Source organism: Dromiciops gliroides, chromosome 2 (genome assembly GCF_019393635.1).
Source record: "Dromiciops gliroides isolate mDroGli1 chromosome 2, mDroGli1.pri, whole genome shotgun sequence".
NCBI lineage: Eukaryota > Metazoa > Chordata > Mammalia > Microbiotheria > Microbiotheriidae > Dromiciops > Dromiciops gliroides.
This window is the reverse complement of record NC_057862.1, coordinates 428,664,058-428,680,892: the sequence shown is the minus strand read 5'-3', so window position 1 is coordinate 428,680,892 and position 16,835 is coordinate 428,664,058. Positions and strand designations below refer to the sequence as shown.

The window sequence follows — 16,835 nt, the reverse complement described above, 5'->3', positions numbered from 1 at the left end:
CAGCCTAAATATGGTTACAGTGTGAGCTGTATGGACTCTCTATGTGCACCTATGTCTCCACATAAATGTATTTTGACTCTCCTGAAGTAGGTGCTCTCAATCCCTGGTCAATATTTCATCATTCCTCTTTCTTAAGCTGTCATCAAGAAAGCCAAATCCCCTTCTCAGACACCATCTTCTGAGCCAGCTGCTCCCTTACAAAATCTGCTTTACCTCTTCTGAGGCCCCTACATCTAATCAGCAGAGTATTGAGAACACCACCCATGCCCTGAGGTCTTCCATCTCATATGTAGGACTTAATCTTCTGAAATGTGTTCTAAGTTTCTTCTGGCAACATCATTTGCCTCCATATGAATGGAAAGAAATAGACAGTGGTCATTAGTCTTAACAAGTCTCAGAAACCTCTCTATATACTAGACACCTCAGGAAGACAGCTTTCCTCCTTCCTAACTATTCATGTCAGACCAATGCATGGCTTCCCCAGTGTGCCTCAGAAGGGAGTGGCCAACTACCATGACTCACATTTTCTTTGCCTGACCAGTACTAGGTGACTTTTCTTCTCTTGGCACTTTTAACTTTGAGGTGTGGAACTGAACTAGACCTTGAAGGATTATAGGATTCAACTAAGCTGAGAAGAAAAAAGATGCCATTTGGGGTAGGGGCAATAAGATCCACAAATGTTCAGAGAGGAGAATGTATAGGGTGTGTCTGCGAACAGGGGATAAACCACTGTGGTTGGATCAACAAGTTCACATAGGGGAGCAATGGCAGATGAGACTGAAAAGATCAGTTGGATAGAGGTGGTATTGGGCTTTGAATGACAAACTGAAGCTTGATGAAAGAGACCTGCAATAGTCTGGGCCTGAAATAATGAATACCTGAATTAGGGTGATAGCAAGGGGAACAAAGAGGAAGAGATAGATAAAATTCAATTCAACAAACATTTATTAAGCGCCTACTCTGTGTCTGGCACAGTGCTAGGTGTTATACTTAGGATTCAAAGATAAGAAAGAAAGAAAGATGAAACAGTCCCTTCCTCAAAGAACTTGCATTCTTTCAGGAAGATGTGCAATGTAAGTAAATATAAAATGTATATGATATAATTTCTCAAGGTGGTACACAATGGAAGGGTAGGAAAGAGAGGGACAAGGACAACAGAAGGGTGGGACTGACCCAGATGGGTATGAGGGTCAGGGACAGAAGCTATTGGCTAGTCAGCCTTGGACTCAGAATCATAGGGATACAAAGTAAAGTCACAGGGAAATAGATGGTCATGCCCTTCCCAAGTTACTTTGATCACCAGTCCTTGATAAAAAGGTAAATAGCATGGGCACTATCACCAGCAGAGCAGATGTGCTGGTCCTCATTCCAATGTCTAGTCAAGGTGAGGGTTGGTGCTCTGGAGCCAGGCTGGTCATAGAGTAGTGAAGTATGCTTGAGGGACTCATTCTCAACCAGTTCTACTTGACTCTTCACCAGAGTTTACTCCAGTGGTGAATAATTTATCTTCCCCAGAGTGAAGGTTGTAGTGAACATGACCATGACAAAGACCACTGCTATGACAATGACGATGACTACTTATTATTGATTCTTTTTATTATTGTTATTATTATGGTAATAGGAATAATAGCTTACATTTATATCATGCTTTCCTGTTTATAAAAAGGCACTTTGTTCACAACAAACTCTGAAGGTCATACTGTAAATATTATTACCACCACAAAGACCACATCAAAGAAGAATTGATAGGACTTAGTGGCTGATTAAACCATGACCAATGTTCTAAAGAGGATGACCAGATACATGTCCCAGGTCTAACATAAATGTTAGAATCTGTTCCTAAGATCTCAGAGCCACCCATCTGTAACTGAGAAGAGATAAAGGACTTTAGGGAAAATTGTTCATCTTCATCCTTTCTTGATCCTCATCATGAAAAGCAGCACCATCGGGTCACCTTTTCTAGTGATTGTCATGAACCTTAAGCCAGATTTTCAGCACACAGTGTACCTGTTCAGATGATCTCTGTGGTGTCCTGAGCAGCACAAAGTCCAATAATGGAGCACATGTAGACTTCTCAGGGCAGTACAATCAGTCACATTATATGGATTCCTGATCATCTCCAGGTGTTCAAAAGCTAGGGCATATGATATCAGAGGAGGACTAAAGCTGAGGTGCCCCCAGGCAAGCTAAGCTGGGGCAAGGTTCCCAGAACCTGCCTTAGAGGTTCATTCATACATTCTCTCAAACACTATACAGTCAACTTCACAAAAGATGGACCAGTGCCACAATTGTATGCCAGCAATGAGCATGCTATGAACCCAGAACTAATATTCCTTTCTTCCAATCTGGTATGGGTTCAAGGAAGCCTGGGAGTTTATTTCTAATGCCTATTCCCAGCTCTCTCCTTCCACCCTTGAACTCATTGTTAAGGTGATAGGAAGGTACCATCGGAACCATGGAGAGCTGGGCCTTCAAAGGGGAAGGGGGGAAAGGGAACACACATTTATTATGTACCTACTATGTGCTGGACACTGTACTAAGCACTTTACAAATATTATCTCATTTGATCCTCACAACAACCCTGTAATGTAGGTTCTAATATTGTCCCCATTTTACAGTTGAGGAAACTGAGGCAAACAGAGGTTAAGTAACTTGCCCAGGGTCCCCCAGCTACTAAGTGGGCAAGGCTGGATATGAACTCAGGTCTTCCTGACTCTAGGTCCAGAGCTCTATCTACTATGCCACCTAGCCATCTGTAAAACCAGCTCACCTGGGACTGGTTCAGCCTGGTTAGAGGTGTAGAAAGACCACATGGTAAGGCTTGTGTTCTTCCAGTAGCCAGTTAAATATTTGTTCCCCACAAACAGTATATAAAGCAGTGGAAAAGATCACAGCAACCCCTCAGTTCCAAGGCCTTACTCCCTTCTCTTTTGTTCCTAAGTTTCTAAGCCCATTCCCACCCTTCATAATTGAGACCTTAAAAAAAATCCAAGACCAGTGACTGATGATCTCCTGCTAGAGGTGTGAAGGTTTTATGCAATTATACATGGATTTCCTGAGAAGACAGTGACTATTATCTTTCTACTGCTGCTGATTCTGGGCAGAGTAGGGCCATAAAAATAAAAAGTTACCTTCTCTGAGGTTAATGCGCTCACTCTCCATACTTCCCCCACCCTTCCATACCCTGTTTTTGCCTGCGCTTTCCTATCACAAACCTTCCAGAAGACTGTGGGGCTTGGAGGGGGCAAAATGATTTTCTCTGGCAACCCCAGCCCTGGTGGTGAAATGGATTCTTCACGATCCTGAGTGGCCAATAAATTCTGCTTTAACTCAGTTAATGAGGATCAGTTTGAGCTGGGGTTTTCATCTTCCCTGCTCTCCCGACTCCAAACCGCAGCACTGATGCTTTATCGGGTGACGTTGCTGCCAAATTAGGGATGAAAGGAGAGCCATGCATCTGTTAATAGAGGAATACATATGGCAGAGGGGCCAGCAGAGTGGGCTGGGGGCTGGCCACCAGACATGCTGCTGAATCGCACAGATGAGGGAATGGGGGCAGAACAATAGAGCAGAAGCTGAAAAGTAATAAAATGAATGGCTAAATAATTATTATTGCAATTTTTCCTTCATTGGACATTGGACAAAATGACTTTAAATACTGTTTTAGCCTATTACTGGGCCATAAATTAATCTCCCACTGCACATTGAGGCACTGCAAAGTGTCACGTTTAGATAGCACTATGAAGTAATTACGCACTAGACACCCCACTCCTACAGATGTGACATATTTTATACTTAAATTATAATTAAATTTACAAAAATCTCTTCTGCTCAATGCACAAACATAATCCGTGTCAACTTCTCCATGAGCAGCAGGCATCTAATACTTTTATTTATTTATTTTTGGAAGATGCCAATCCAGCTGCTTGGGGCTCTCAGTCCTTGCTGTAGTTTTAATTAGCAAGATCAGTCCAGGCTGGGTTTAGGGGGAAGTTGTTGCAGACCTGAAAGTACTTTGGGAGCAGGTTTCGATTATTTGAATCCAGATGCCTTTGATTGGGCACATGGACTATTAAGATTTAATTCCATCAGTATGTGCAGGACATTTAATCTGTTTCCGATTAGCTGACACTCCAATCCCTGAAATGTTGTTCACTCAAGCAGCCTAACGCCCCAAGGACATTTTCTCCAGGAAAGGAGAGTTTGCTTTACAAGTCTGAACTGCTTGTGTTCCTCCCTTAGGTCCTCGCTCATCTTGCCCCTTTCCAAATTATGTCTCTTCCCTGTTGTCGCAATGGCTGCCACCTGAATGTTCCTTCCAGTTCCTGACAATGTCCTCTCTGACCAACACTCCTACCCCTCCCCTTCAGTTTTCTTTAGTGAGATTAGAATGTATCTCATATGAACAATTCTACATGCACACTCCTCGAATGTGTCAAAGAATACTTAGAGGATTTACCAGCACGAGAGAAGGAAAATAAGTGCCAAGCCTTCCAGGGTTGGATGGAACTGGAAAGGAAAGCAGGAGATAGCCTCTGCTACTTGCTAGCCATGTAATGTTGAGTAAGTTGGTCAATCTTACTGAGAAATTATTTCCTCATCTTTAAAACAGAGTTGGGGAAGGGCGGGAAGTTGAATTAATTGTGTCAAGTCCCTTCCAGCTCAAATATTCTATTCTATGACTATGTTAGGGATTGAGGCATAGTCAGGGAACTTCAGGTTAAGGAATGTAAGGAATATGCCAGAATAAGAGGGAAAGACAAGGCAATGGTTTGGAAATCAAGGATTTCATGGTTGCCAGGAGTTAGCTACTACTGAGTTCTACTATTGCCTGGGACTGGGGTGAGAAAGATGAGAGAACTGAGATTAGGAAAAATTGCCTTGGAGAACAGCCAAATAGCTCTAGAGCTGGAAGGAGCCTTAGGAATCATCTAGTCTAATTCTCTCATTTGGCAGAAAAGAAATTGAGACTCAGAAGGGAAGTGACTTGCTTAGTATAACTCAGAATGTGGCAGACCTGGGACTTGAACCCAGGTCCTCTAACTTCAAACCCACTGTACTTCTGACAAAACCATCTCTCTAGGATACCAAGCTGGACACTAGCTTGAGAGACTACTTATAGTGAATGATGTTCAATCAAAAGCTATTAACCCTGAATGCATTCCTATAAAGCTAGAGAATATTCCTCTAGCCTGGTGGAAAATGAATATTTTCCATTTTTAATTGCTTAGACTTTTTTTGGTTTTTGGGGGGCAATGGGGGTTAAGTGACTTGCCCAGGGTCACACAGCTAGCAAGTGTCAAGTGTCTGAGGCTGGATTTGAATTCAGGTACTCCTGAATCCAGGGCCGGTGCTTTATCCACTGCGCCACCTAGCTGCCCCTACTTAGACTGTTTTTTAAAATGAACACTATAATTGTCATATTCTTTCAGGAAAGAAGCAGGTCTTGCTCCATTCTATCTTTTCCCTCAACTTGGTAGAAATTTTGGTTTTTGTTGCTTTTTTCCCCCACTGAAACAGTAAATATTTCAGAAGAGTCCTGCCCATCTAAAGGTGATAGCTTTAAGATGGTATTTGTAGGGAGAGGCCATAGAAGCAGACTGGGAAGACCACTGGGGCAACTGTAGTAGATCTTTTGGGTTTTATGGTCAGTTGTTTGTCAGAGCTCCAAGAGCAGTCTTCTTCCCCATTCTAACAACGTCTTCAGAGAGACCTGAACTAATTTCAAAAAATTTAACAAGCTGCAGAAAATTACCTTAGGAGTATGGGAAAAGACATCTAAGCTATCCTGGACAGATAATTTTGCCAGTGTGGTAGGTGCTCCAGGTCTCATCACTAGGGAATCCCAAATATCAGCTCTTGGGAAGAGTAGACTTGTAGCTGGCAGTAGAGACAAAGCAACAATCAGTTCCAAGAAAGTTAGGGCTAATAGTTATTGAGGAAGTGATTGAGTACCAACCAATAAGAAAAATGGCCTGACCAGGTCAGTGAAGCTGCAAAGAGGAAATGAGAAACAGGTAATAAACAAATTTGACAGGTGAAAGTCACAATAGTCAAAAAGGAAGTTGGCCCAGCCACTTCAGCACCATGGACAGCTCCTTCCCAAAGATTGGTTGCTCAGATGGTTCTTTTCCGTGTTTTTGTAGGTAAGGGGCTTAGTATATTGGGTTTAGTATATCAAACCTGAAGAGGAACTTAGAGATCATCTACTCCAACCCATTCATTTTACAAATAGTGAAACTGAGACCTAGGGAGATGAAGAGATTGAGGAGAACCCAGGCCTCAAGATGTTTCTAAGATAATGAAAGATTAAAAGTACCCCCTAGACCTTTGTTCATGCCTTTATCTCATCTAGAATTCCCCTATTTTTCCTCTTTTCATCTGAATCCTACCCATTCCTGAAGATACAGATCGAGTTTTGTCTTTTTCACTTCCCTGACTACTCTGAAGATGCTTCTTTCCCTGTTCTGCTCATAACTCTACAGACTTTTCCATCTTGTCTCTATGTTAATCCCCTTCCCTCCCACACTTCCAGCTTCCTTGTATCTTCTTCAATTAGAATGCAAACTCCTTGAGGTTAGGGATATCTTTTTTTTGTATTTGCATTTCTAGCACTTAGCACAATGCCTTGACATCTATATAGTAAGCATGTGATAAATGCTCTGTCTGTCCTCTGTGTTTGCCTCAATCTCCATCTGTCTCAATCTCTCTCTGTCTCTTTCTCTCTCATTCCATCTCTCTCTTTCTCGCTGTCTCTCTCATGCAACATCCCTGCCTAACTCCTTGGCATTCTGGCTGTCTGCCTCCTTTAACCATGGCCTCAAGTGCTAAATTAGATTAGTCCTGGGGGGGCGGGGGAGCAGTTTCCAGCAGTGGGTGGTATCTATGTTCATGAAAGCTCCTATCAACAGTGTGATCAGAGCTCAGCACTTCTGGTTCATAGGCTGGATTAGAGGTTTTTCCTCATATACTCCCCCTCCCCATAAACCTCCACAATATGGGATTGTTTAATTTCATTAGTGTTTTCAACTCTCAGTCAATAGTGAGCCCTTAGCAGAAGCAGCTAGAAGCACTAGAGAGCACAAAGTGAAGAAACATAGAAGGGATTACTATAATTAGGAGAGATGAGAGCAGAGAGCTATGTATATGTGTGTATATATACCTATGTATGTATATATGTATGAAAGTACATTTAAATATGCATGTGTGTATGTATGTACATGTGAAAGGCAGTTAGGTGGTGCAGTGGATAGAGCACTGGGCCTGGAGTCAGAAACACTCTTTCCATGAGTTAAAATCTTGTCTCAGACACTTATTAGCTATATGACCTTAAGCAAGTCACTTAACCCTATTTGCTTCAGTTTCCTCATCTGTAAAATGAACTGGGGAAGGAAATGGCAAACTACTCCAGTATCTTTGCCAAGAAAACCATAAATGGGGACACAAAGAATTGGACAAGACTGAAACAACCGAATAACAGCAACAACTATGGGGAGGATGATTCTGAATGGAGAATAAGATTCCAGGCCATAAAGGTCAGATCCTGACTGGATCTGAGAGACATAGGATCTTGAAAGCAGAGCATGATGATCAGGCCTGGCTTTAGGGTCAAAGGTTGCCTTGATGAAAACCTCTATCTTCATGGTCTTATGACCTGACTTCAGCTTTAAGGAGAGGAATTTTTATGAAGATGAATGATTTCCCAGACATGTAGTGCCTACAGGAAAAGGTGTTGGGGTGGGTGACTACATTGCTGGAGAAAGTAATTTAGGAAGAAAATACAAAAGTTATTATCTACACAACCCAGGGGATGAACAATTCAGGGTGTGCCTGTTGTGAGGCACTAAGGATAGTCCTTAATTCTCCATATTCTTCCTTGTGCTTGCACCTTGACCTCTTAAGAAATCCTGGCCAGGTGTGCATATGTGTGTGTGTGGAGAAAGGGAAAGAGGGGAGGGGAGAGAGAGAGAGAGAGAGAGAGAGAGAGAGAGAGAGAGAGAGAGAGAGAGAGAGAGAGAGAGAGAGAGAGCTACACTGAACAGCATCATAGAGGCAGCTAGGTGGTACAGTGGATAGAGCACTGAACCTGAAGTCAGAAAGGGCTAAGACCAAATCTAGCCTCAGACACTAACTGTGTAATCTTGAGCAAGTCGCTTAACTTTTGTCTACCTCCATTTCCTCATCTGTAAAATAGGCATAGTAATAATACCTACCTCCCAGGGTTGTTGTGAGGGTCAAATGAAATTATGATTGCAAAACGCTTAGCACAGTGCCTGGCATGTAGTAGGTACTTAATAAATGATGATTCCCTCCCTTCCTCTCTCATATGTCATTGTTCTGGTCTTCAGGAAGAGAGAAAAGAAGTTTAGTGAAAAAATAAAACAAAACAAAACAAAAAAATTATGACCTGGAAACTGAGATGTAGGTTCTAGTTTGAATTCTGCCACTCAATCATGATGGGACCTTAGAAGAATCACAAGCCCGTAGAGCTATGAAGGACCCTGGAACCTAAGAGCATCTGACATGGAAGGGGCCTTAGAGAACATCTTAGTCTCACTTCCTTAGCTTATAGATAGGGAAACTGAGGCTCAGAGAGGGAAGTGAGCCACATTTCCTAACTCCCAGTTACTGCTCTTTTCACCATACCCCAACTGATCTGGCTTAACTTACCTAGGCCCTAATTTCCTTATCACAAATAGACACCATAATACCTACCTAACTGTCCCCTTCATAGGTTATGTGAGGGCTATGTGGTCAAGGTATAGAAGTTATAGAAATATAATTCCAAGGGATTTTTTTTTTCCAATGGAAGTATCATCCTCAGTTTTATGGTTCACAATTGTTTACCATCATCCTTTCCTCCCTTTGCTTCCAGTATTCCTTGGTAGTGAGTCTAGAGAGTTAGAATGTTCTAGTTATCAACAAGACTCCTCATGAAGAATGGAAAAAGCAAGGGAAAGAAATGCATAAATAATATGTCTCCAGTGCAGACAGAAGGAGAAAGAGAAGAACAGAGACTTGCTGCACAGTAATTATGTACTGGGTTTTTTTGTTTGGTTGTTTTTTTTGGCCAGGCAATGAGGGTTAAGTGACTTGCCCAGGGTCACACAGCTAGTAAGTGTCAAGTGTCTGAGGTTGGATTTGAACTCAGGTCCTCCTGAATCCAGGGCCGGTGCTTTATCCACTGCTCCACCTAGCTGCCCCCTAGTAATTATTTACAATTACCTTCTTTCTTGTCTTTGAACTTGCCACTTTCACTCCATTTTAGAGCTGATCATTTCTTACATTGGTTCGGTGTTTTGTAGTATTTTCCCACATGACTGCTAGTCTAAGAGTTAGGAAGATGATGGCTAAAATCCTACCTCAGACACATCAGCTGCATAAACCCCAGCACGTCACTTAACCTTTATGAGGTTAATTGGGGGATGATGATGATAATAATAATAACAATAATACCTATTAAATGGTGATAACAATACTGTAGTACCTGCTTCATGGGGGTAGTAATGAGGCATCAGTGGGATAATATATGCAAAATATTTTGCAGATCTTAAGGTATTACGCATCTTAAGCTGCTAAAAAACAGGTAACACAGTAGATAGAATACAGTCCCAGAGTTAGGAAAACCTGAGTTTCCTGAGTTCAAATCCAACCTCAGACATGACTAGCTGTGTGACCCTGGGCAAGTCACTTAACGCCATTTGCCTCAGTTTCCTCATCTGTAAAATGAGCTGGAGAAAGAAATGGCAAACCACTCCAGTACCTGCCAAGAAAACCCCAAAAATGGGTCAGTAAGAGTCAGACATGACTAAAAATGAGTAAACAACAACAAGACTTTGGGGACATCCTCCATAAATTTCAGTTACTATTGTTATTTTTATGTCATTTGGTTCTCGCATCTACTCTGTGAGGTAAATAGTGGAGGTATGATCATTATCTCTATTTTACAAATGAAGAAACTGAGGTCAAATGAGTTCATTGACCCTAAGAACAAGAAGGGACTTCAGCAGTGATCTATTCCAATCCCCATACTTTATAGATGAGGAAACTGAGATCTCAGGGATGGTGGAACTATTCCACAGTCACATGGATGGTAATCATCAGAGGTGAGATTTGAACTCAGGTCTCCTGACTCTGGAATCAATATTCTTTCTACTCCACCTAGTTGTCCAAAATCACAATTATTAGGTGGAGGAGGCAGCCTTCAAATCTAGGTCTTGTGATTCCTATTCCAGAGTTGAGGCAGGCAAAGGATTCTGTGGATTCACACCTGGGGAAGGTGTGAAGATTGAGTCTCCTTGCATTTGAAAATAGTTGTTCAACTGACCTGAATGTGGGAATTCAATCTGCCACGCGGCCTCCTTAGCACATGACAAATGGAACTGACCAACACTACCCTTATCATGATACAAGGACCATCAGTAGCTTGGCCAAAAAAAGTTCGAGGGCTTAGGAGTCGGGCATGGGGTCAAAAAGGAGAGGAGGGGGGCAGCTAGGTGGTGCAGTAGATAAAGCACTGGCCCTGAATTCAGGAGGACCTGAGTTCAAATCCAGCCTCAGACACTTGACACTTACTAGCTATGTGACCCTGGGCAAGTCACTTAACTCTCATTACCCCTGGGAGGAAAAAAAAGGAGAGGAGAAGACAGTGGGCCATATTTTCTATTTTAATTGAGATTAAAATCAGCTGCTTTCCTGTGGACCCAACTTAATTTGCAAGGCTGCCTTAGTCATTTTAATAGCTAGGATTTGTATAACACTTTAAGCTTTATATAGCACTTTACATATGTTATCTCATCTGATTTTCACAACAACCCTGTGTGGTAGGTACTATTATTATCCCCATTTTGCAGATAAGGAAACTGAGGCTAAGAGAGGTGACAGCTGGCAAATGACTGAATCGGTATTGGAATTTTGGTGTTTTGTACATTATTCTGTCCACTGTGCCATCTAGCCGTCTCTGGGTTTCTCATTGCATCAATCCACTCTAGTTCCAACCCCCTGCCTCTTAGTATAAATTGAACACCATCAACACTTTAGGAAGACTCACCTGAGCTGAGCTAAGCTGAGGGCTCCCAGATCAGCCCAGGCTCCAAAGAGCAGCTTCCAACAACCTGTGAGATGGTCCATTGTATTACATATCAATTTAAACACCCAGGCAAAAAAAGAAAGAAAACAACCACAAACAATTAGCAATTTGCTCTTCTCTGAAATGAGTCTTATGGTCCCACGGCAGTTTTCCTTTATGGCAATACTTAGCATTTATAAGAAGTCCTTCATCCGAGGATTTTAAAACCCCTTGGAAACATTAATTAAAGCTCACAGCACCCCTTTGAGATGGGAATTATTCTACCCTTTTTACGAGGGCTGTTGTACTAGACACAGAGGTATAAAAATAGAGCAAACAGTCCTTGATTCTCCTCCCCCCCCCCCACCTCTCTCCATGCTAGATCTTCTGCTAGGGACGTCATCTCTAAACAATGAAGCATGCAGGCTCAGAGCCAACCCACTGAGCCCCATAGCTAACTGCTGGGGGTTCAAGGGGAATCTGAGTTAAACTGAGTCATCTGGACCTCAGAAACTGAGCCTAAAGGGAGAACAACATGCAGCCCCCTCCCACTCCAAAAAAGGAAGGGAAGGGAATGGGATGCCAGTACCAGGGTTGTGGGGCTGGGAGGTATTGGGGAAATCCCATATTCAGTATTTTTGCTGGGGAAGATTCCAACTAGTGGGGACTCCCAGGAGACTCAGTGAGTCACTCTCAAGGGGGTGTGACTGAACACTTTCAAAGTCAAACAAATGCAGCTTTGATTTCTCTTTCTCTGGCTTCAGTTCTGTGGGGCTGGTGGAGAAAGCTTTTCTGCCTGGGGACTGGGATCAATTCATCAATTCAGCTAGTTTTTATGGAGAGTCTCCTGTGTGCCCAGCAATGCTGGGCATTGTGGGGAAGGCGAGAGGAAGAGACTGCAAGGAGGCCATGACCAGGCTTGTTTTCTTTCTTTCTTTCTTCCTTCCTTCCTTTTCTTCCTGTTGTTCTTTTTCTTTCCTTCCTTCTTTCCCTTTGTCTTTTCTTTTCTTCCTTCCTTTCTTATTCCATTGCCTTCTTCTTTCCTTCTTTCTTTATATATTCCTTCCTTCCTCCTTCCTTTCTCCCTTTCCTCCCTCCATTCCTTCCTTCCTCTTTCCCTCCCTGCCTCCCTCCCTCTCTTCCTTCTTCCCTTCCTTCTTTCCTTCCTTCCTTCCTTCCTTCCTTCCTTCCTTCCTTCCTTCCTTCCTTCCTTCCTTTCTTCCTTCCTTTTTGCAATAGTACTATGCCCAGATGAGAAAGACTAGGAGGCTGGCTCAAAAGGCAGCTAGGAATTCAAACCCCTACTTAAAACATGAATAAGGAAGGACCAATAGAACTACAAATGTCTTAAACATTGTTTTTTCTAAGATAAGGGACATGCTGAAGATGGAGTCAGGTAACCAACCATTCTCAGAAGTCCCTGCATCTCCTAGGAAGGCCCTCTTAGCATAATTTGTTGACTTATTAGCAAGCACCCAGCTTCTGCTCTAGAATGACTTTCCAACCTGGTCCCCTTGGATCCTGTCTCCCCTGCTTCTCTTTTTCCTTCTTCTCTTCTAAGGAGACAGAGTAGAGCATTAGACAGTAGTGGACTTAGAGTTAGGAAGACTTGGGTTTGAATTTCTCATCAGACACTTCCCTGGTGGCACTGGACAAGCCACTTAGCCTGTTTCTTCATCTGGAAAATGGGGATAATAATAGCACCTACCTCCCAAGGTTATTATTGGGATCAAATAAGATAGCGTATGCAAAGTGCTATATAAACATTGGCCACGATTATTCCTATTGTGACTTTCCTTGGTTTTTTACTCAGGCTGACTTTGGTCATGCCCCTGTCAGCCCCTGATGCATCATGGTGACTCTCCAGACCTTCTAACTCAGTTTGCTTCCAACCTAATTCTGAGAGGTCAATAGGGAATTTGACTTGTAGAGCACTAGAACCCCAACACTTTGGTCCTAGATTTGATGGCTACAGAAAAGAGCCAAGATGGGGAGCTCTAGCAAAGGTAGCCCACTCTGCCCTGAAGATGACCTCTTCCCAGTAACATTTACATTTTAGCAGAGACCTTTTGGAGACACAGCTCCTTAGATCAAATTGTGGGAATTTGGGGTTTTCCAGCAGGCCTGGGGAGTGAGATATTTGGAAGTAAGGGGCCTTTCAGCACCCCTTAAATGGTACTTCACTGGGAGATACTGACTCAACCTAAGCATCTGGCTGGCCCAGCCCAGATGACATAATGGCTGGGGCAACAAAGAGAGACAGAGACTTTTGTGAATTAGGCCCAAGTTGCTATCAATCTTTCGATTCTGCAATTCTCTGGCCAGAAAATTATGGGTTGATACTCTCTCAACCTCCCCTCCTCCCCTCCCCATCAGGCTGGCACCAGCACTGGGGGGAGCCCGAGAAGTCATCTGGGTGGGAGCGGAGGCAGTGAAGGAAGAAGTATAGCATGAAACTGACATCTTTTGAAGGTAGAGTTTAAAACCAGACGAATGTCACTTTTCTAGGAGGCAAAGCCGGACTTTGGGAGGGAAGGCAAATGAACTTCACTAATGAGCTGCCCGTTTAATCTGCCCTCTCTATGGGGTTTCAAATAACTACAAGTATCTTCTTTTCCTTTCTTCTGACCACGCAATTTAGAACTTGATCCTTGTCACACAGGTCAAACCAGAAGGCCTTTTCTTCTTCCCTACCTCACAAAGCTACTGAAACACAGTGTCTTCCAATAGGAGCAATATAGGTCTCAGATCTCTGAGTTCTTGTTCTCCTTTGCTTTGGGATCATGACCGCGTACCTTAATCTTTCCAGATCTCTTTTCCCGACCCTAAAATGGGCAAACTTTGTGGACTCATGGAACCATGCCCTTAAGCTGTTTAGAACTTTTCAGGGACAAAAATGCTCTAGGAATTTGAGGTATGACAATTCTCCTTGTTATTAAGATACCATCACAGATGTTCACAGGACATAGCCCGGAGAGGGCCCTCAGACCAGCCCCCTTCCCCAAGACTCTTAGTAAGTGCAACCTTAGCAGGGCAAGTAGAGTTGCCTTGGGGCCCACCCTGAGAAGAAACACTGAGTTTAGTGAAATTGGGGTTGGGAAGCAAGGAAGGGAGGAGGAGGTTACAGCAAGAGATTCAGTTTCCAAATCACAGTGAGAATGGGAAGGGATTTCTTGAGTGACGACATATATCCGACCCCTGCAGGTCCCAGCTCTGACTCACTAGATCTCACATTTCCTCTTAATGATCTCCTGGCTCCAGACACATAGGGGAAAGTTATTTCTCTGGGACCCAAGTTCATTGCCCAAGCTTACACAGGGGCTGTCGGGATCTGTTTCCCTCCAACTCGAGGGCTTTTGACAGAAGAACAGAAAGGAGGGTGGGGCAGAAGGAGGACAGACGTGGCAGCTGCCCATATTGAAAGATGGGGGTGGAAGGAATGGAAGTGAAAGGAATAACAATGGACTGACTGACTGACTTTCCCCATCTAGGTTAGGAGACTCTCCCCAGGAAATTGGGCCATGGAGCAGTGTCCCAAGCCTCAGGCTTTGTCACATCTGACAAAGTTTTTCCTATCTCTTATCTCCCTAGCTGTGGGACCTACCCCAATCCTTTTTACACCTCATTCCTGGTAAATTCTTACCCACTGACATAGCCAAAGTAATTATGCATTTTCATCGAGGTCTGCAACTAAGAACTGAAAACAATTGTCTTAAAAAGTGTTTGAGCTTTCATTTACCTGTATGTAGATATAAAAACAATGCAGTTATTTGCAAAGTGTCCAATTGCTTGGGGCTTGGAGAGAACTGATTTGGGGCACATCCTATAGCATAGTTGTTGTACAGTGGGAGGGGTTGATTTGTAAGGCTTGATGGTAGTAGGTGGATCTGGACTCACTGGTCTGGAATTGCCATCTCCCTATTAGTACCCTATCCTGACAGTATCTATTTCCTTCTCTCACCAAACTAATCATTTGGGTGATTCTTTTGAACTTTGTTCACATATCCTACCATGATTCTCCCTCACATGATCTGCCTTTTGCCATCTTGGTAATAAGTAATAGAAAGAAGTAGTCACTTTTCAACCTAGGGTCTACCCCCTCACCTGAAGTCTATAAGAGCTTACAGCTCTCCAGGTTTACCCACCAAGTGCCCAAGAGTGCCATTGAAAGGAAAATTAATGATCTCCCATAAATTAGTCTTCCCTCCCACCCAAGATAGGATAGAACTGGTACTGTATCTAGATTCTTTAGGTTCTGAGAGAAGACTGATTGCAGCTGGTACTGACTACTCCCTGGCCAAGTGCAATAGACCACTGTAAAACTCTGATGTTGGAGGGCAGAACCAAAACTTATGTTGGGTCAGAGTGCACTGAGTTCAAATCCAACTTTAGACACTTAGTAGCCTGTGACATTGGGCAAGTCACTAAACCTTAAACTTAAATTTAAGTCAACTTCAGTTTCCTCAACTTAAAAATGAGGATAATAATAGTACCTACTTCCCAGGGTTCTTTTGAGGGACAAAGGAGGTAATATTTATAGAGAGCTCAGCACAGTGCCTGAAACATAGTAAGTGCTATATAAATGCTATTGTTATCATTATTATTGTTATTATTATCCATCTATCCAGAGTTCAATCCAGTGCTTATTAAGTACAATTTTACCAGCAGCAAGGATAAGCCTGATATGGCTAATAAAAGGCTTCCAATGAGCCTGGGAAATGCCTTATATTGAATCTTGAGACCACTTGGACTGGGATGTCAATTTCAACTCAGATTGTGAGGGTTGACTCATCCTGTTTTGTTTTGGCACAATCCTGGCTTCCTCTTCCTCAGATAAAAGGCAAAAGGAGGTTCAGCAGCATTTGGTGACATCAAACAGTGGTTACCCAAGAACATTCTGATGAGTTTAGTGTGAATAAATTAAAAACAGACGGATGGACTCTGTAATCCAGACGTGGGTTTTAAAAATCAAGGGGAAATGTGTTTGGAGCAAAATGCATTAGGTCTGGGGACCAAGCTCTCCTGCAAAGTTCCCTTACAAGTTCCTCCAGGCCCCAAGCCTCACATAAGGATCTGGTAGTCTTCAGGAGGTGGCGAGAAAGCTAGAGAAAACATGGACCTGGATGTCTTGCTGACTTTGAAGAGCAAATTAAGGCCCAAGGACTATAAAATGGCTTACCCAAAGATACACAGTTGCAAGTGGCAGGTCTGGGATTTGAACCCGGTTCTGACTCTTTCCATCTTGCTACTGCTATCTTATCTAGGTATTATACATAGAAGACAGACACATGCTTGGAAAGCCTTTGGGTTTGCAGTCCATGTGCATCCTGCTTTGCAATACTGATGGAGTTGTCCATTTGAAAGCCAATAAGAGCAGAAAAACCAAAAACTTACCTAGTCCAAAGCCAAGACAGAAGCTATCCATGTTTTCCTTCAGGAGCACCTGGTCCAGGTACGGGCGAACAGACGGCATGAGAAGGTCCCTTGACTTGGAGTTGGGGGGGGGGAGGGGGAAGGAGAGGAGGAAAGGAAAGAGGAGGGATTATCCGGGTGGGGGGGGGGGGAAATGATCTTCAGAAAGTCAGGAGAAAGGCAAGGAAGCAAAATCAGTCCACCGATTTGTTTTAATCTTCAAAGATGTTGTTTTAACAAGGAGAGAGAAGAAGGAAAGGGGGAAAAAATGAAGACATGACAGAGAGATTTAGCTGGGATTTTGTTCCGAAATTCCCAATTCCCAGATCACATGTTGGGCACTCTCTCCTCCCCT

General features: G+C 43.1%; 1 protein-coding gene across 1 annotated transcript in view; it reads right to left on the bottom strand.

The window, feature by feature from the left end:
• The window catches only part of RXRA (retinoid X receptor alpha), a 441,222-nt gene extending 424,667 nt beyond the window's left edge, over positions 1-16,555 (bottom strand). Inside the window, exon 1 of the mRNA XM_043981047.1 lies at positions 16,463-16,555. Within this exon, the coding sequence (XP_043836982.1) occupies positions 16,463-16,541 (79 nt within the window). The 5' untranslated portion in view covers positions 16,542-16,555. The remainder of the gene's footprint in view (positions 1-16,462) is intronic.
• Between the last annotated feature and the right edge of the window lie 280 nt (positions 16,556-16,835).